Source organism: Moschus berezovskii, chromosome 27 (genome assembly GCF_049115385.1).
Source record: "Moschus berezovskii isolate FMDL1 chromosome 27, NW_MosBer_1.0, whole genome shotgun sequence".
In the NCBI taxonomy this organism is placed as follows: Eukaryota; Metazoa; Chordata; class Mammalia; order Artiodactyla; family Moschidae; genus Moschus; species Moschus berezovskii.
The window spans coordinates 16,888,296-16,908,051 of record NC_142486.1 but is presented as its reverse complement, the minus strand read 5'-3'; the positions used below and the strand labels follow the sequence as shown (position 1 = coordinate 16,908,051).

At 49.8% G+C, this 19,756-nt stretch overlaps 1 protein-coding gene across 5 annotated transcripts in view; it reads left to right on the top strand.

Moving 5' to 3' along the window:
- KATNIP (katanin interacting protein) overlaps positions 1-19,756 on the top strand; it is a 231,358-nt gene that overhangs the window by 194,906 nt on the left and 16,696 nt on the right. For 4 of the 5 annotated variants that reach the window (XM_088832876.1, XM_055409734.2, XM_055409737.2 and 1 more), the window contains 4 exons: positions 2,694-3,419; positions 4,743-4,948; positions 7,615-7,693; positions 16,201-16,378. In XM_088832876.1, coding sequence (XP_088689002.1) covers positions 2,694-3,419; positions 4,743-4,948; positions 7,615-7,693; positions 16,201-16,378 — 1,189 coding nt within the window. The remainder of the gene's footprint in view (positions 1-2,693; positions 3,420-4,742; positions 4,949-7,614; positions 7,694-16,200; positions 16,379-19,756) is intronic. The other variant, XM_088832877.1, reaches the window with a different exon arrangement.

Below are 19,756 nucleotides of genomic sequence, written 5' to 3'. Positions count from 1 at the left end.
TCATTGTGTACTTGGATAGAGTTGCTTCAGTGGAGGGGTGGTGGGAATTATAGGACTCTTATGGATACAAGGGACAGAAAACCACCAGGGGTTTGACTTCAGGCATGGCTGGATCCAGAGGATCATATAAGTGTCATCAGGACTCTCCAGCTCTCAGTTCACATCCATCCACTTCGTTCTCAGCCACGCTCTCCCATCCCCACAATGTAGCCAATGGCCACTGACCACTCCATCCCTCCATCCGACCAGCTCAGCATGCATGCGTGCATGCTAAGTTGCTTCAGTCACATCCGACTCTTTGTGACCCCACGGACTCTAGTCCACCAGGCTCCTCTGTCCATGGCGTTCTCTGAGCAAGAATACTGGAGTGGGTTGCCATGCCCTCTTCCAGGGGACCTTTCCAACCCAGGGAGGGAACCTGGGTCTCTTATGTCTCCTGCATCGGCAGGCCCATTCTTTACCACTAGCACCTCTTAGGAAGCAGCACCAATTTAAAGAGAGCCTTCTCCTTCCCCACAGTTCCTTTCATGAACCCAGCTCAGAAAGATGCTGTCAGCATTCACCTAAGCTGCATGGCCTAAAAGTAAGGGGTACCCAAAGAAAAATCGGGATTTTTGTTCTGACGAGAAGGAGAAGTGGAGCTTGGGCTGGTCAAAAGCCACAGCTCTGCACAGAGGAGCCGGGTTACAGGGGGCAAAGAGAGAGTGGTGGTCATGAGGATTCAGTGTCTGCAATGAAAGGAGGGAGAAAATAGGACGGCAGTTGGAGGGAGCCACGAGATCAGGTCAGCTTCCTTTTTCTTTCAGGTAGGAGAGATTTATGCATGTCTGCAGGCAGAGAGAGGGGAGATGCCAGTGGGGAAGGAATGATTGAAGATTCTGGAGAGAGGAGATAATTGATGGAGTCAGGCCCCCTAGGAGACAGGCAGAAAATGGAGTGCAGGGCACGGGACGAGATGAAAGGAGAGAAAGCAGAATGCCAGTGTCGTCAGCTGCTGTTTTTCCAGAATGACACCCTTAGATGTCAGTTAGCCATGGCTTGGCTGGGGGGACCGGCCACTGCTGGATGCACACGCCTGGGCTTTAATATCCTACAAGGAGGAGGGCAGGGCCTTCGGAGCCACCCCCTGAGGGCCAGGCCCCTGTTCTCCACATGCTCCGGACATAAACTCGGCTCTTGGAATCAATTTCATCACAAGTAGAAGTAAATTCCTTACCTTGTAGTATACCTGGGTCGTTTGGCTTTTTTAATAGAATTTTGTCCTTGATTATAAAAATGATACACGTAGGGAACTTAGAAGAGAAGATGTCAAAGAAGAAAGTTCAAGTCTTTCCTACTTGCCACCCAGGAATGATATTAACACGTTGGGACATGCTGCCCACACGAGAAGCCGCATCTGAAATGGCATATCTGGCTCCCCCCCACCCCCCAACGTAACATTCTTTCACAAACCTTCCACCTGCCACTCGGCAGTCTGTAAAAGTCTGTTAGGGTCACGTGGCTGTGACAGCCCCCAGAGCAGACCCTGGGGTTGCTGACTTAGACGCCCCAGGCAGCCACACCGCTTTGGGTCGGGTGAGTTTCTAAAATGAGATGACTTCCGGCAAAGGTTCTCCCACAACCACGGAGTATTTCCGTGATTCGCGTGGTTGTTGCATTTAGAAAATCCAAAGTATATCGAAAAAATATTTGTCTCTTTGTAAAACAACAAGGTTCCAGACTCGGGTGACCACAAACAGTTTTTTTTTTAACCAACCTGAATGGTGCCTGAGACGAGACCAGACTCTGTGCCTAGACCATTCCTAGTCGCATCCCTGGCTCTGCCCTTCAAGGGCCAGCGGGCACTGAGACAGCCAAGAGCATCACACCACCCGCTGGTGAAGAATCGGGGGAAGAGATAGGGAATTTGGGGTCAACAGGTACACACTGCTATATTTAAAATGGATAACCATCCAGGACCTACTGTATAGTGCAATGAACTCTCCTCAAAGTTATGTGGCAGCCTGGATGGGAGCAGAGTTTGGGGGAGAATGGACATGTGTATATGTATGGCTGAGTCCCTTAGGGGTTCATTTGGAACTATCACAACATTGTTAATTGGCTGTGTTGTTGTTTAATTGCTAAGTTGTGTCCAACTTTTTGCGACCCCATGGACAGTAGCCCACCAGGTTCCTCTTTCCATGGGATTTTCCAGGCAAGCATACTGGAGTGGTTTGCCGTTTCCTTCTCCAAGGGATCTTCCCAACCCAGGGATCAAACCCACGTCTCCTGCATTGCAGGTGGGTTTTCTACCACTGAGCCCATGTTAATTGGCTACACATCCATGCTAAGTCAATTCAGTTGTGTCCGACTCATGGACTGTAGCCGCCAGGCTCCTCTGTCCATGGGGATTCTCTAGGCAAGAATACTAGAGTGGGTTGCCATGCCCTCCTCCAGGGGATCTTCCTGATCCAGAAGTCGAACCCTCATCTCTTATGTCTTCTGGGCGGGCTCTTTACCGCTAGCGCCACCTGGGAATTGGCTATACTCCAATATAAAAAAGTTTTTAAAAACACACCCATGGTTTCTAGAATATGCCCCTGAGGGTGACCCCCACCCAGCTGAGAGCCGCCAGATGAGACAAATGTTTAAGGGTCCCCACTGCCTCATGCACCACTAATGGAGTTTCACACCTTCTGTGTCCTTCCTTCCAGAAGACGCCTGGTCCAGTCGGATGCCGCCACGGCCCCGGTGGCACAGCGAGCAGGAACACACCTTGCATGAATCGTGGGACTCCCTCACGGCCTTTGACCGCTCCCACCGGGGACGCATCTCCAACATGGAATTCCAGGGCGACATCCTGGACGAGTTCCTACAGCAGCAGAAAAGCAGCCGGCAGGGCGACCAGCCGCCCCCCTGGAAGGAGGAGAAGCCGGAGCCCGTGAAAGGGCAGGACCATGGCTCCCCTGAGACAGACGATGAGGGTGACTTCAAAATCCCTGTCCTGCCCTATGGACAGCACCTGGTCATCGACATCAAGTCCACGTGGGGGGACAGGCACTATGTTGGCCTCAACGGGATAGAAATATTCAGTTCCAAGGGGGAGCCGGTGAGGATCAAAAACATTCAAGCCGACCCCCCGGACATCAATATCTTACCGGCCTACGGGAGAGACCCCCGCGTGGTCAGCAACCTCATCGATGGGGTAAACAGGACCCAGGACGACATGCACGTCTGGCTGGCCCCCTTCACGCCGGGCAAGTCCCACACCATCTCCATGGACTTTGTGCAGCCTTGCCAGGTCGCCCTGATCAGGATCTGGAATTACAATAAATCACGGATCCATTCTTTCCGGGGCGTGAAGGACATCACGATGCTGTTAGACACGCAATGCATCTTTAAGGGAGAAATCGCCAAGGCCTCTGGAACCCTGACGGGAGGTACGGTATGGCTGTAAGAGTGTTCTCAAAGCCCCTACCCGCTACTCGCTGAGGCTCTGAGGAGAAACTAAACTTAGTGGCTGGCTAGTGACAGAAAGCCCTCTGCTTTCCTAGACCCAGCCCTCTCCTTGCCTTTTGCAGAGGAGTGTGCAAGAGCTGGCCTTACTGAGATGCCTCCTCTGGGTACCAGCCTTGCTCAGCTTCCTAAGGCCTGAGTCTGACAACGGGATTCCTTCCATAAGTGACTGATGGAGAAAGTATTCTCGGGAGAACCTATAGGGCAGGGAGGGGTATAGGATGTGGAAGGGTCAGAAGAGAAGCTAGGAAGGAAGCTTTTTCAGGGGAAGCCCAGCCTCAGCCTAATTCCAAGGGGAGCTCGGGAGTGTAAACTTCAGGATCTGTCCTGTCTTACAGCAAACCAGCAAGGCTTTGGAACACCCCCCCAGCTCCCTGGTTGGGGACATAACTCCCACACCCTTCCAGGCAAGGCCCCCTACAAGACCAGCAAAAGATCTGTGTGGAGCTCCAGCAGGATCCGCTTCTGTGCCTCAGCGGTGCCTTTGCAACATCCCTTATTTTGTGACAGATCACAGTGATCCTCATTAGATTGTGCTAAGGCGCTCAGCTGTGTCCGCCTCTTTAGGACCCCCTGGACCATAGCCCGCCAGGCTCCTCTGTCCATGGGATTCTCCAGGCAAGAGTACTCGAGTGGGTTGCCATGCCCTTCTCCAGGGAATCTTTCCAACACAGGGATGGAACCCGGGTCTCCCGCACTGCAGGCAGATTCTTTACTGTCTGAGCCCCCAGGGAAGCTGCCCTCACTAGATTAGGTGCCTTCATTAAATCTATATGGGTCTTGCTGCTGCTGCTAAGTCACTTCAGTCGTGTCCGACTCTGTGTGACCCCATAGACGGAAGCCCACCAGGCTCCCCTGTCCCTGGGATTCTCCAGGCAAGAACACTGGAGTGGGTTGCCATTTCCTTCTCCAATGTGTGAAAGTAAAAAGTGAAAGTGAAGTCACTCAGTCGTGTCCGACCCTTAGCGACCCCATGGACTACAACCTACCAGGCTCCTCCATCCATGGGATTTTCTAGGCAATAGTACTGGAGTGGCTTGCCATTGCCTTCTCCAATATGGGTCTTAGAATCCGTGAATTCCATTTACAAAGATGTAAAGGAGAATAAGGCTCAGTTACTCAAATCAAGACCTGTTAGCGGGTTGGGATTTTCCTAGCCCAAAGGTTGATGGGTTTTGGTTCCTGATCTGCTCATCATTGGGATGTGGGATGAGCTGACTCTCCTGTCTTCCGGGTCCCCTTGTCAGCTCCAGGGCACTTTGGCGACACGATCTTATTCACGACCGACGATGACATTCTAGAGGCCATCTTCTGTTCCGATGAGACGTTTGACCTGGACGTGGAGAGCCTGTGCAGCCTGCAGAGTGAGGAGGCCCTGAGGAGGCCCAGCACAGCCGATGGCCAGGGGCCGGAGAGGCCGTACACCCAGGCTGGCTCGTGGGCGGATGACGGGGTAGGACTGGTGGCGAGGGGAGCAGCGTGGGGGGCAACGGGGACGGCACCCCAGATAGATTTCTGCCCCTGACTCAGAGTAGAGCAGGAGGAATGAAGATGGATGTCCCGTAAGCTGCAGGCGCTCCTGTTTTGACATTTCCCATTTTTCTGCTTCATTTTTTGTGCTGTGTATCGTATTTCATTCGCTAATTATTATTTTTTTTTAACCAAAGTGAAGAAAGTATTCAAATTTTAATCAAAGCAGGGGAAATCAGTTCTGTGTCATCTCTGTAATTTAGAGGTTGGCAGTCTCGGAGGAGTTTTTGCTTTGGGTTGTATTTTGATCACTCACTGTTGTTTTTGATGGAAGGGCTGCAAATGCTTTTAATAGGTGGACTTGAGAATTAAAATAATGATGGTCCTGCCAGTCACTTCTTGGGCACATATCATGATCAGTCGTGGAGCACTTGTCTTGGTATTTAACCCTCCTCACAGCCCTTGGAGTAGAGATGATTAGTAATATCCCTATTGAGGAAACCAAGGCTCAGACAGGCTAAGGGACCTATCCAAGGACACCTTGTTGGGGAGTAACAAGGCTCGAACTTGAATGCAAGACTCTACCAAGTCTGTGCTTTTCTTTTTTCAGGTATTTATTTATTTTGTTTATTTGGCCAGACCGGGTCTTAGTTGCTGCATGCGTGATCTAGTTCCCCAACCAGGGATCGAACCTGGGCCCCCTGCATTGGGAGTGAAGAGTGCTAGACACTGGACCACCAGAGAAGTCCCAAGTCTGCTTTTAATGGACTAATTATCGAAAATGGAAGATGACCTTCGGGACAAGGGTTAACCCAAGTCAAAGACCAGTGGTCATGGTGAAGAGATGCCAGGGTCTCCGGGGATGTTCTTGAGGCCATAGGAGAAAGAGGATGTAGTTAAAGAGGGTGGGGAGAAGAGTGGAAACAACCAACCAGGAACCAAGGACAAAAGGTTCAGCTACAGGAAGGTCACAGCCAAGACGGGGCAGTGATACGGCTTGTTGATCACACCGTGTTCACAGGTTGCAACCTGCAGGGGCCGGCAGAGCGCTGTGTGCCGTGGGGAAGGGGCCAGGAAAGACCCTGTCCTCCCCTCACCAGACAAGCTAGCCCATCGTCAGTGATTTTCCTGATTCTTCCAAAGAAAGCCAGAATCTGGATTGTTATGAAAAATCTCCCCAGTGAAAAAAATGTTGGCCACCAATTCATAGTATTTTCAAACCTTCTGCGGGCCACAAAACATATCTGCGGTCTGGCTTTGCTGTGTGGGCCTCCAACTGAGAGAGGGTCTTGAAGCCTTTCACTCACCCACCATTTTCCACATGGTGAAGTCCCTGCTCAGGGACTCTGATCCAATCGAGTCCTGGGAGGGGCAGAGAGGGATCACTCTCTCTGCCTAGGCGATAAGGACAGTGAGCTCAGGGAGGCCACGTCAGGGTCACACCCCTAGCAGGGGGCTTGCCTAGGTGTCCAGGTCTGTCCATCCACCAGGGGGTATCCTAGGAGGATCAGGGAGGTCAGGGGATTGGGGAAGGCAAGAGAAGGCATGTGGGCTTTAGGGCGGCAGTGTTCCCGGCGGCCTGAGGCTGCTCAGCGTGAGAAGACAACTTCTGGCAGACAGCCTTCCTCTTGTTCCTCCCCATAGCCAGGCTGGGGCCTGAAGGGGCTGGACTGAGGGGTCATTAGGGTGTCATCGGGCACCCAAACACTATCCCCACTAAAACTCTAAGATCCGGACAAGTGGCTTCACCTCTCTTTGCATCTCAGCTTTCCTGTCTAGATCAGGAAGATCTCCTGGAGAAGGGAATAGCTACCCACTCCAGTATTCTTGCCTGGAGAATTCCATGGACAGAGGAACCTGGTGGGCTACAGTCCATGGGGTCGCAAAGAGTCAGAAATGACTGAGTGGCTAACACTTTCCTATCTGTGAAGAACTATGGGCTCTTCTACCCTGATTTACAGTGCAGAGATCTAATGAGAAAAGTTTACAATTACACGGAGATCAAGGAGCAGCGTGTGGTGGCCTATTCTGTCTATAGACCAGGGGTTCTTTATCTGTCTGCCCATGGGCATCATGGGAAGGTTTAAAAAATGCAGATGCAGGGGGACTTCCCTGGCGGTCCGGTGGTTAAGACTCCACGCTGCCAATGCAGGAGGCATGAGTTCAATCCCTAGTTGGGGAACTAGGATCCTGCATGCCATGCGGAGCGGCCAAAAGATTTTTTTTTTAATGCAGACGCACAGTCCCCAGGGTTGAGAACCGTTCTGTATGTTTGAATTCTTTCTCCTCCTTCCCTCCATCCCTCCCTCCCAATCTCTCTCTCTCCCTCCTTCTTCCAGCTCACTGGATAAACTAGATACAGTCCTTCCCTGGTCCAGAAAATCTGATTGCCCGAGCTGATTAGTGTCCAACACCTCCCCTAGCAGTAAGAGCTTCAGGCAAAGACATCAGATGCAGGAGGGTTTCTGGGCCCACCTGTATTACCAGTCATGGGGCTCCCACCAAGGCAGAAAACAAAACACTGGAAAAGACACCGGGACTTACCTGGGGCACAGGGTGGGCAGCAGTAGCTGGAAGAATGGCCAGCCAGCTGCATGGGTATCACTAGAATCACCCCTTCCCTCTGCTTCTCCCCCACCCCGTGTGCAGGGCCTGGAGCCAGAGCTGCCCCCCAGTCCCCCTGTCCCTGACGTCACCACGCCAGAGCCAGGCGTCTACTACGGCATCTGTGAGTACCCTCCCCTGGGGCAGTGTCGCAGGAAGGAGGACCTTCGGGGGTCGAGGGTGGGGAGGGAGTCATGGCTGCTTGGGACAGGGTTTCCCGGGACAGTGGAAGAGATCGTACCATTTTCAGAGACACCAGGCCCTGGAACAAGTCAGGCCTGAAACCAGCTGGTGCTGGGCTCATTGGCTCTGGCAGGGCTGCAGCCCTTCAGAGGAGGGGTCCTCCTGGCAGTGTACCCTCCCAGAGGGCCACACACAGACATCTGATGTGTTAGCTGCAGCCCTGACCCCGGAGGCTGCAGTGGGAGCCCCGGAGTTATAGAGCAAGAAGATGTAAGAGCCAGAGAGACCTGGGTATCTGTTGGTCCAGGGTTCAAGTTGCCCCTTCAGACTGGACCGCAGAGCAGATGCTGGAGCAGAGGAAGCTTGCATCCTCGCGGCTCCAGGTGGGGTGGGGCATCAGGAGTACCGGCCCAGGTACCCACTCTTCTAAAAAGTCAGAAATCTGGATTTTTACATGAAGTCTCCAGGTTTTTAAATGTTGGTGACTAATTTTACAATATTGTAAAAACATCCGATGAGCCAAACATAACACACGTGTGTTTGCCCAGCCGGCTTCTGGCTGGTGGTCTCCGGGCAGATCCCGTACGGGTCTCACTGTCTGTTCTCTGTCCTTGGCCCGTGTGCCTCTTGGGCCAGGTCCCCTCTGACTTGGCACACATCCCCCACACCTCTGCCTGAGTCCTCGGGGACTCTCAGGCCCCGGTCACACTGGCTGTGGTCTCTGCCTCCCGTTCCCTGCTCTCAAGTCTCTGCCAGTTTGCTCGCTGCCCCCTCCCCTCCTGCTCTTTCTTGCCCCCTGTGCCCACCGTCCACCTCCAGTTATCTTCGGAGAGGAAGAGATGCACCATGCCATCGTCACGCCCCCTCCCCACCTCCCCACCATCATCTCCAGAACGGAGCCTTAAGGTGTCAGAGTCTAGCCTCCTCTTTGCTCCGCTCCGCCCCACCCCCATCTCCTGAGCCCCCGCCCCCCCCCAAGCTTCTGTGCAGGCCATGCCCACCTGGTGTGCCCTCGCTGTCCGTCTCCACCCTTTAAAAGGGTGTCTGCCACTGTCTGGGTTCCCAAGAAGCAGCCTCTGAGATGGAGTTTACTGGGGCGTGCTCTTGGGGGAGGGTAGGAAGCAGGGCTGGGCATAGAGAACTGGGCCACGGGGCAATCACACCAAGGCCTCTGCCAGCCCCTTAGGGAGCTCGAAGGCCCCTTGAAGTTGTCTTGAGTAAGGGGCCTGGGCCTTTACACGCGTGTGTTAATAGGTCACCTGATGCGGGTTGGGGAGGGGCAACGCCAAGTGTCGTCACAGTGGGGGGTCGTCAACACTCCCCATCCCAATGTGTCACCCCTGGGGGTGGGAGGTGGGATCTGTGGGGTGTCCCACAGGGCCCGCCACACCCCCTTCTTAAGGCCTTGCTGTGACCCGCTCCCATCCCCGTGGTGCCCCCTGAGAATTCCACTCCCCCTCCCTCATTCCACAAACACCAATCACCTCTGAGAAGAGAGGAAGAAGCCTTCCCTTTGAATCCTCAGCCCCTTACTTTCCAGAACTCTCTTTCAGTTACTTTGGGACTTAGAGACAACCGAGTAATTTGAAAGCCAACCCAGTGTAGGCCAGGGCCCAGTTTGAGGCTTGGTTTCATCCACTAACCAGGCCCTGTGCTGGGCCTTTCCCTGCCTTATCTCACTTCCAGTTCATATTCTCCCCATTTTCCAGATGAAGTTAGGAAGCTGAGGCTCTGAGAGATGGAGAAAGCCTCCTGGGGTCACGGGGCTAGTATGAGGTCAAGGACGGGACCGGGTCTGTCTGAATTCACAGTCCAGGTCCTCAGCGCTCAATACCCCAGAGAGGTCTTTGGGAAGAGCCAGCATCTCAAAACTGGGAGACAGCAGTCATTTCTGGTTTAGTCTGGGCTCCCCTAGGTTGGTCAGGATTCAGGGTGGGAAGCTGGGGATAAGGGAAATTGAATTCAAACTGAGTTAAGCACAAAAGGAAATTTCTTAGCTTATGTAGCTAAAAGGGCTTCCTGTGGCTCAGTGATAAAGAATTTGCCTGCAATACAGGAGGCGCAGGAGATGATCTGTGGGTCAGGAAGATCCCCTGGAGAAGGAAATGACAACCCACTCCAGTATTCTTGCCTAAAGAATCGCATGGACAGTGGAGCCTGGTGGTCTACAGTCCATGGGGTCGCAAAGCATCGGACATAGCTGAGCACACACGCGTGCATGTAACTAAAAGGTCAGGGGTTGCTAGTTTCCCGCACTGCTGGATCCAGGTGTGCGAATGATGTCATCAAGGCCTGGTATCTCCCTCCGTCTTTCTGCCGCATTCTCGGTCTCTTGTCTGCCTCCCATTCAGACACTGTCCACATGGGAGCTCCTTGAAGCTCTACCCTGTAGTCCCAGGTAGAAGAGCTTTTGTTTCCCAGTAAGTCCAACAGTCTTCCTGGAATGTCTGCTCACCTGGCTCACGTGCCCATGCTTAATCACTGTGGCTTACCTTGGTGGGAAGGGAAGGAATGGGATGGAAAACATGGATTGGCCTGGCCTGGGTCAGAGGCCCATCTTTAAAGTCAAGAGTGGGGAGTCAGACACCCTGATGGTGCTTCAGAGGCTAGAGCGCCATAACCAGAAGAAGGAAGGAAGGAAGGCCGACCAGAGGCATCCGGTGTCCCCTCCATCTGATGATTTCCCCCAGAGATGCTGTCTGTAAATGTTTTTCCTGCTGAACTGGCTTCTGACCTTTCTCAGAAATGTTATTTCAATGCCCTGGGGAGTTTTGCCCCGGAGTAGAGCTCCCAGACCTTTTTGCTGCAAGAAAAGTGTAATTTCCCTGTGTCTCTACTCAGCAGCGGAGAAGGCAATGGTAAGCCACTCCAGTACTCTTGCCTGGAAAATCCCATGGATGGAAGAGCCTGGTAGGCTGCAGTCCGTGGGGTCGCTAAGGGTCAGACACGACTGAGCGACTTCACTTTCACACATTGGAGAAGGAAATGGCCACCCACTCCAGTGTTCTTGCCTGGAGAATCCCAGGGACGGGGGAGCCTGGTGGGCTTCCGTCTATGGGGTCACACAGAGTTGGACACGACTGAAGTGACTTAGCAACAGCAGCTACTCAGCAGGATGGCAGAAGAACCTGCTGACCAAGGACCCTCTGCCCACTTTGAGACTGGGGTTTCCAAAGCTGCCTTCTCTGAACCTTTGCCTTTTTCCTCCCTGTATCCCAAATCCTAAATGTGCTCTCCTAGCCTGTGCAAATGAAGAGTGTTTTGATAAAGTGACCCAGGGGGGATGCGTTGGGGTTGGTAAATACGGCCAATCCTATTAATGTTTTGAAAGGAGATATATGACTTGCTAATTTGCAGATGACACTAATTTTAGAAGTTTTGCAAATATCAGCAGTGATGAATAGGAAAGGAGCTGAGAGAGTTGAAACATGGGCGAGAAATAGCAAAATTAATTTCCATTTATATAAATACTAATTGATACACCAGAGGAAAATGAATATGGAACATGGATATTAGCTCAAAAGAGGAGAGTAATCGCTTTCGCAGCATCCCTGGATTAGATGGTATCTCAGTGCATCTCAGAGCCGACTCATCAGAAAAGACCCTGATTCAGGGGGAGAAGGGGGCGGCAGAGGATGAGATGGTTAGAGAGCATCACCGACTCAATGGGCATGAATCTGAGCAAACGCCGGGAGATAGTGAAGGGCAGGGGAGCCCGGCGTGCTGCAGTCCATGGAGCTGCAGAGTCGGGTACGACTTAGCAATGGAACAACAACAGTGCGTCTCGCCAGGCAAACAAAGTAGGGGTGGCTTGGGAGAATCTGGGGCACTGCATCTTGTTTTGAGAGGGAGGTGGCATTTTTTCCTCACCGGGAATCCCCTGATCTAAATTGGCTCCCTCCTCCCCCTCCAGGCCTTCTCCGTCTCAGGAATGTGGTACCTGCAGCTGCTCTGTCCCTTGGGTCAGGAGCATTTTCTCTTTCCCTCAATTCCATCCAGGCCATTGAGAGTCCTGGTATTACTGTCTCTCAGTCTGTCCACTTGGCCCCGTTTTCACCACTACCCACCTTGTTCCGGCCACAGGGATCACAGCAGCGCCCTCCCTGGCCTCCTTATGGAGTCCAACCCCAGTGTGCTTTCCAAGACACTGGTCAGATCATGTCACCTCTCTGCTCCCAGATCTGAGCCTCCCTAGCTCCCCATTGAAGAGAAGAAAATCCAGACCTCGTGACGTGATCTAGCCCCCCACCTGCCCTTCTGTTCTCACCTTCTTCCCTTCTGATCCACCTTCTCCCTCGGTCACTTAGTTCCAACCACAAATCAAACGTGTTCCCATCCCAGGGCCTTTACCGTTTCTGTCCTCTCAGCCTAGAACGTTCTTCCAGAAATGCTCCAGGATGGTGGCCTCCTTCTCATCACCCAGGTCTGAGCTTAAATGTCACCTCCTCCAAGAGGTCCTCCATGACTACATCCCACCCCTGCCTGGTCATTCCCTATCCCATCCCTTTCACTTTTTTTCATGGTATTCATCACTCTGTGAAACTATCCGATTTATTTTTGTTGTTGTTGTTATTATGTGTTCATTGTCTGTCTTCAGTGCAATGAAAGCTCCTAGAGAGATTTTGCTGTGTAATGATATTTACCCCTGAATCTCCAGTGCCAAGAACAAGGCTTGGTTCTGTTGCTGTACAGACCCCATAGACTGCAGCACGCCAGGCTTCCCTGTCCATCACCAACTCCAGGAGCTTGCTCAAACTTATGTCCATGGAGTCGGTGATCCCATCCAACCATCTCATCCTCTGTTGTCCCCTTCTGCTCCTGCCTTCAATCCTTCCCAGCATTGGGGTCTTTTCCAAGGAGTCAGTTTTTCCCATCAGGTGGCCAGAGTATTGGAGCTTCAGATTCAGCATCCGTCCTTCCAAAGAATATTCATGAGAACCCCATGGACACTATGCAAAGCACTTGTTACATTAGTGGCAATAAATATTTGTTTACCATTGGCTGTGATTTTGGTGAAACTCAAATGATTGTATTTTGATTCATTTACCTACAAGTATCTACTAAACATGTATTCTTCAATCAATCAATCATTTATTTATGTTTTTTTAAGCCTTAACTGACCATCTGTTTTCAGGTACTGTTCTAGGATCTGGGAATAAAACAGTGAACACTGTCAACAGAGTTCCTGACCTTAGGGAGCTTCCATCTAAGTGGGAAAAACTGATGGAAATAAATAAGCAAAATAATAAGCAAATCAATGAAAATAAATAAGCAAATCCATGTAGAACATCTCGTTGGATGACAGAAAATAAAGCAGAATAAGAGTTTTGAGAGAGATGGGGGAGGGTGCTATTTGAGCTCAGGTGGTTAGGCAGGGCCTCTCTGAGGAGATGACAATTGAGCAATACATATTCATTGGAAGAACTGATGCTGAAGCTGAAGCTCCAATACTTTGGCCACCTGATTCGAAGAGCCGACTGATGGAAAAAGACCCCGATGCTGGGAAAGATGGAGGGCAGGAGGAGAAAGGGGCGATAGAGGATGAGATGGTTGGATGGCATCACCGACTCAATGGACATGAGTTTGAGCAAACTCCAGGAGATAGTGAAAGACAGGGAAACCTTGCGTGCTGCAGTTCATGGGGTCACAAAGAGTCGGGCATGACTTAGCAACTGAACAACAAGTAAGGGTTTTAAGAGTGATGGGGTGCAATTTGAGTTCAGGTGGTTAGGGAGGGCGTCTGGGCTTCCCTGGTGGCTCAGATGGGGAGAATCTGCCTCCCCTGCAGGAGACCCAGACTCCATCCCTGGGTCAGGAAGACCCCTGGAGAAGGTAATGGCTACCCACTCTAGTATTCTTGCCTGGAGAATTCCATGAAGAGAGGAAACTGGCAGGCTACAGTCCTGTGGTGTCACAAAGAGTCGGATGCAACTAACACTTTCTCTTTCTCTGAGGAGATAATTGAACATAGACTCACCATGAAAAGGAATGTATCAGTTAGCTTCTGCTGCTAAACAAACCAGCCCCCAATTCAGTGGCCTAACATAATCACCGTTAATCGTGATTCATCATAATAGCTTGGTTGGGCATTTCTTCACATCCGAGCATAGCTGGCCTCTGTGAGGTCTGCTCTTGTGTCTGGTTAGCTGGCAGATGGACTGGCAGCTGAACAACCTAGGATGTCTTCAACTACACAGCCAACAATTGGGAGGCTAGCCCGGCTCTTTCCCGTGGCAAGACTCCCAAGTGTAGAAAGATGGGCCAGAGCCCCCAGCACATGCACTTCACAGCCTCTGCTGGTTTCACTCACTTTTGCTTCTGTTCCATTGGCCAAAGCAAATCACATTGCCCAGACTCAGAGAGTGGAGAAATAGACTCCACATCTGTATGAGAGAAGCAGCAAGATCACGTGACACTGAGGCAAGGACTCAGAGGGAGGAATTTGTGGCTGTATTGCAGGCTATTGATGCTGTGAGAGGCTGTGATGCATCCAGAACCACTCTGGTCACCCATCTGTTTCATCTGCCCCCAAGATGCTCAGAGCTACCTTGGCATCATGAAGAGCAGAGGGATCTGAGGCTGAGTTATGAAATAGATGTTGGAAATGACAAGAGATGAAGCCACGTTCCAGGGTGGTTTTCTGCTTTGGCCTCACTTCCTGGCCACACAGGTAGCTTCTGCCTCCTCATCTGAGCTGAAGTGCGTGGAATGCCGTGAATCCAGGCTTCCTTCTTCCCGTGCTACCATTTTGGAACAGTTGCAACAAGTGTGACTCTTTGGAACACAGCCACCCAGAAGAGCTCTAAAGTAGGCCCCCAATTCTCCAAGGGTAGAAGAGGTCACTGGACTTGGTCCTGCAGATGGGAGACCTTTAAGGGAAGAGAAGTTCCAGCCAGATACAGACAGAGATTCATTCGCTTTGAGCTTTCTGGGCGAATGAATGACTTACCTGGGAAGTTCTGCCTTGGGACCAGAGAAATTCACTCCTAAATGCTCCCTGATGATCCAGTGGTTAAGAATCCACCCTGCAATGCAGGAGACTCTTGTTTGATCCCACATGCCATGGAACAGCTAAGCCCACATGCCACAGCTAGAGTTTGTACACTGCAATGAAAGATCCCGCATGATGCAATGAAGATCCTGCGTGCTCCAACCAAGACCCGACGCAGCCAAATAAATAATTTTTTTTTTTTTAAAGAAATGCTCCCTGATGGAGCAGGGGTGCAACAAGGGCCAAAGAATGGGGGTGTCACTTTGGATCACTTCCTGTCCCTTGAATCCATGTGAATCCTCATGATAATGGCCAATTTGCATAAAGTGTTCATTTCTGACCTTGTGGCTTACTGGTGCAGCCACCTCCATGTAGTTACTTATTTAATCTTTCCATCTGTACTGGGCTCCTACTATGTGGCAGGTACTGTGCCTGACTCTGGGGGCACTATGACCTAACAAAACTGATGGGATTTCTGCCCTTAAGGAACTCATCATCTGACAGGCCAGATGGAAATTTACCAAACAGTCCCAAGCTCACCATGGTGACCAGGGCATGGAAGGGGACATTCACAGTGGCATGGCAGGCTGAGAATGGAGGCTTGATGTGTTCAAAAAAGTTGGGAGGGCTTTCCTGAGGAAGTAAGCTGGGATCTGAGGGATGGGCACAAGTTAGCCCAGGCCATGTGAGTTCAGGAGTAAGGAAACAGCATGTGCAAAGGCCCTGTGGTGAGAGAGACCATTGTGAACGTGAGGGATAGAAAGACCATCTGGGTGGCCCCAGGGATCCTGGACACAAGATGAGATTAAAGAATTAGATGGAATCCAGATGGCAAGGATGCTGGTCAAGTAGCATGGGAAGCCATGCTAGGGTGCTAATCATGGGGTGGGCAACGTGACTGATAAGTTGAGAAAGGGCCTAAAGCTGTGTGCAGGGTTAAACCACACAGGTCCATTCATCCTGCAGACATTTCTTGAGTATCAACAGTGACCCAGGTCCCAGGGCTACTGAGAAGAAAGGCAGAGCCTACCCTGAAGGCCCTTTCATTCAAGTCTGAGTTTTCATTCAAGCTGGTAGAATACGGAGTCTGAAAGCAGTCCTCTTGCCACCTCCATCTTGGGTTGTCTTTGTTCAGTCGCTCCGTTGTATCCAATGCTTTGCGACCCCATGGACTGCAGCACGCCCTTCACTATCTCTCGGAGTTGACTCAAACTCATGTCCATGGGTCAGTGATGCCATCCAGCCATCTCATCCTCTGTCGTTCTCTTCTCCTCTCACCTTCAATCTTTCCCAGCATCAGCGTGTTCTCCAGTGAGTCAGCTCTTCACATCAGGTGGCCAAAGTATTGGAGCTTCAGCATCAGTCCTTCCAGTGAATATTCAGAGTTGATTTCCTTTAGGATTGGGTACCTCCTGCAGAATCTGTGGTGCTCACTGGACACTTCTCTTCCTCTGCAGGCCTCCAGCTGAATTTCACCGCCTCCTGGGGTGACCTGCACTACCTGGGGCTCACCGGCCTGGAGGTGGTGGGCCAGGATGGCCAGGCACTGCCCATAAACCCACACCAGATCTCTGCCTCCCCCAGAGACTTAAATGACCTCCCTGAGTACACGGACGACTCCCGGACCCTGGACAAGTGAGTGTCTGTAAGAAGCACAAGGCTCATGACAGCAGGGCTCAGGGACCTGATGTGCATCATAAGTTTCAGACTTAATCATCAACTGGCATCCCCTGGCATCTTCTATTCCACCTTCTTCCGGCCACCCCAAAGTCTGTGGTCTGCCCATTTTATAGTCAAGGGAAACTGAGGCCCAGGAAAGGGCCACCCAGCTGGAAGAGGTAGACAGGACTGGAAGCCAGGCTTTCCTGCTTCCAGAGCCAGCTGTGCTTTGTGTTTCCTTCATGGTGCTTGAAGTCCCTGGTGGCTCCGACAGTAAAGAATCTGCCCACAATGCAGGAGGTGCGGAGATGTGGGTTCAGTCCCTCAGTTGGGAAGATCCCCTGGAGAGGGGAATGACTACCCACTCCCTGCCCCATTCTTGCCTGGAAAATCCCATGGGCAGAGGCGCCTGGTGGGCTACAGTCCATGGGGTCACAAAGAGTGTTTGTGACTTTCACTTTACACTTTCATGGTGCTTAGCATGGGGCCTCAAACGCAGGAACTGTTTGGTAAGCCTTTGGCTCTGTGTTTAGGCATGAGGGACCCAACCTCTTGGAGGCTGAAAACTTTCCCCTCCCTGAGGCTGGAGATGATGGCTGAAGCTGCACTTTCCTCTGCATTTGTCCAATTTCATAAACCCAGATTGAGTCAAGTCAGTAAGAGGACAAGCCTGGACATAGCATTGAACCACAGCGTTCAGGCACCCCTGAACCAGGACAGCTGTCAGGCTTGGACCCAGCCTGCAGGTGTGAACATGAAGTCTAGGGTAGCCAGAGGGATGAGAATTCACATCCTGTCTCTGCCCCTTGCCAGCTAGTTTCTTAACTTCTCCAATAATAATAATCATGATAATAACTGAAATTATAATTGTCATTTTTGGAGCATTTATTAAATGCCAGTCACTGGGCTGTGCTAAGCAGGTTATAGATATTCATTCATTTAAATCTCAAACAGCCCTAAGAGGCCCCCACTCTACAGATGGAGAAACTGAGGTACAGAGAGGTACCTCAAAGGTCACCCACATTAGCTGAGTGGCAGAGTCATGATTTGAACACAGGTGCATGGAAGACCAACACCCGTGCATTTAACCACAAAGTTATACTGTCTTCCCCTGCCTCAGTTTCCTTATCAGTAGAATGGGGACAGTAATCTGGCTATTGGGCAGAAAGGGGATTCCCACGTCACAACTGCACCCACTGCCTGGCCCAGAGTGTGTGTAGGATCAGTGGTGGCCTCCTACCTGCTTTCCTTCAGGGTGCTCCTTAACCGTGGCCGTTACGGCTGCTGCATTGCCTGATCAGGGGCCCTCTTGGTGAGTCACACTCTCGCAAAGTTAGACTTGGGAGCCTGTGGTCCCCGCTGCCAATTGTAAAAGTGATCTGCTCGTAGCTGGCCTGGCCTCGCTTGTTCATCCACACCCACCCATTTCCTTTCTCCTCTGCCCAGAGTATGTCGCAGCAAATCCCGGGTCTGAAAGTATTTCATCTCTGGGTATTTCAGTATGCATCTCCAGACCATATCTAAACCTGATCCAAGTGTCATTATTCCACCTAAATGATTAACAGTCCTTCCTTTAAATTTGGAGAAGGAAATAGGAACCTTCTCGTCTAGAGAATCCCACACACAGAGGAGGCTGGCGGGCGACTCTTTGGGGTCCCAAAGAGTTCGACATGACTGAGTGACTGAGCACTCTTTTAAGTTACTAGATATCTAGCATATTTATATTTCTCTGGCCATCTTTTTTCCCCCTTTTATAACAGTTTGTTCCTTGAATTGACATCCAGATATGGTCTATACACTGTGATTGCTTACTGTGTCTCTTTAAAAAAAATTTTTTTTTGTAATTTCCTGGCAGTCCAGGGGTTAGGAGTCCGTGTTTCCACTGCTGGGGACCTGGGTTTGATCCCTAGTTGATAGGGAACTAAAATCCTGCAAGCTGAGTGCCATAGGTAAAAGCAAATTTTTTATTTTTAAAATTTATTTTCAAAACATACTTAGAATTTTTTCTTGACATATAGTTGATTTACAGTATTGTGTTAGTTTCTGGTATATGACAAAGTGATCCAGATATATATACATATACATATATACATATGCATATGGTCTGTGCTAAGTCACTTCATTCTTGTCTGACTGCATGACTCTATGGACTGTAGCCCACCAGGCTCCTCTGTCCATGGGATTCTCCAGGCAAGAATACTGGAGTAGGTTGCCAGGCCCTCCTCCAGGGGATCTTCCTGGCCCAGGGATCGAACCCACGTCTTTTATGTCTCCTGCATTGGCAGGCAGACTGTTTACCGCTAGCACCACCTGGGATGCCTGTATAAGCATATACATATATGCATATACACACACACATATGAATATACATATATGCATATGTGTGTATATATATATAAATTTATGCATGTATGGGCTTCCTTGGTGGCTCACATGATAAAGAGTCTGCCTGCAATGCAGGAGACCCGAGTTTGATCCTGGGTTGGGAAGATCCCCTGGAGAAGGGAATGGCTACCCACTCCAGTATTCTTGCCTAGAGAATTCCATGGACAGAGGAGTCTGGTGGGCTATAGTCCATGGGGTCACAAAGGGTCGGACACAACTGAACAACTAACACACACATATGCTTGTATATGTATATTCATATTCTGTTTTAAACTCTTTTCTGTTAGAGGCTGTTACAAAATATTGAGTAGAGTTCCCTGTACTATACAGTAGGTCCTTGTTGGTTATCTGTTTTATGTATAGTGGTGTGTATGTGTTAATCCCAGACTCCTAATTTATTCCTCCCCTGCCTCTTTCCTCTTTGGTAACCATAAGTTTGTTTTCTATGACTGTGAGTCTATTTGTATTTGTTAATTGTCCTTTGATGGTTGATATATCACCTAAGCCTCTCCTAATCTCTGGGTTCCCTTCCATCTTTTTTCACTTTTTTCTTATAAATTATATGTAGAAGAAACCAGGGTTTTTGCTGTTAAGTCTGGATTTTAAAATTTAAATATTTAAATATTACTGGATTAATATTATACTATATTATAGTATAATATACTATATACTATATAATATTATAAAATTATATAATATATTATATATAATTATATATAATAATGTATATATTAATATATAATATAGTATAATATACATATTATATATTAATATATAATATATGAATATAATATATAATATTATAATTATATATATCATTATTATAATTATATATTGCATGTTATAATATGTATAATGTATTATATATGTATACATATATATAATTATATTATAACATATTATTTATATTACATATATAATATATGATATGATATATATAATTATATTATATAAAATATATATATTATA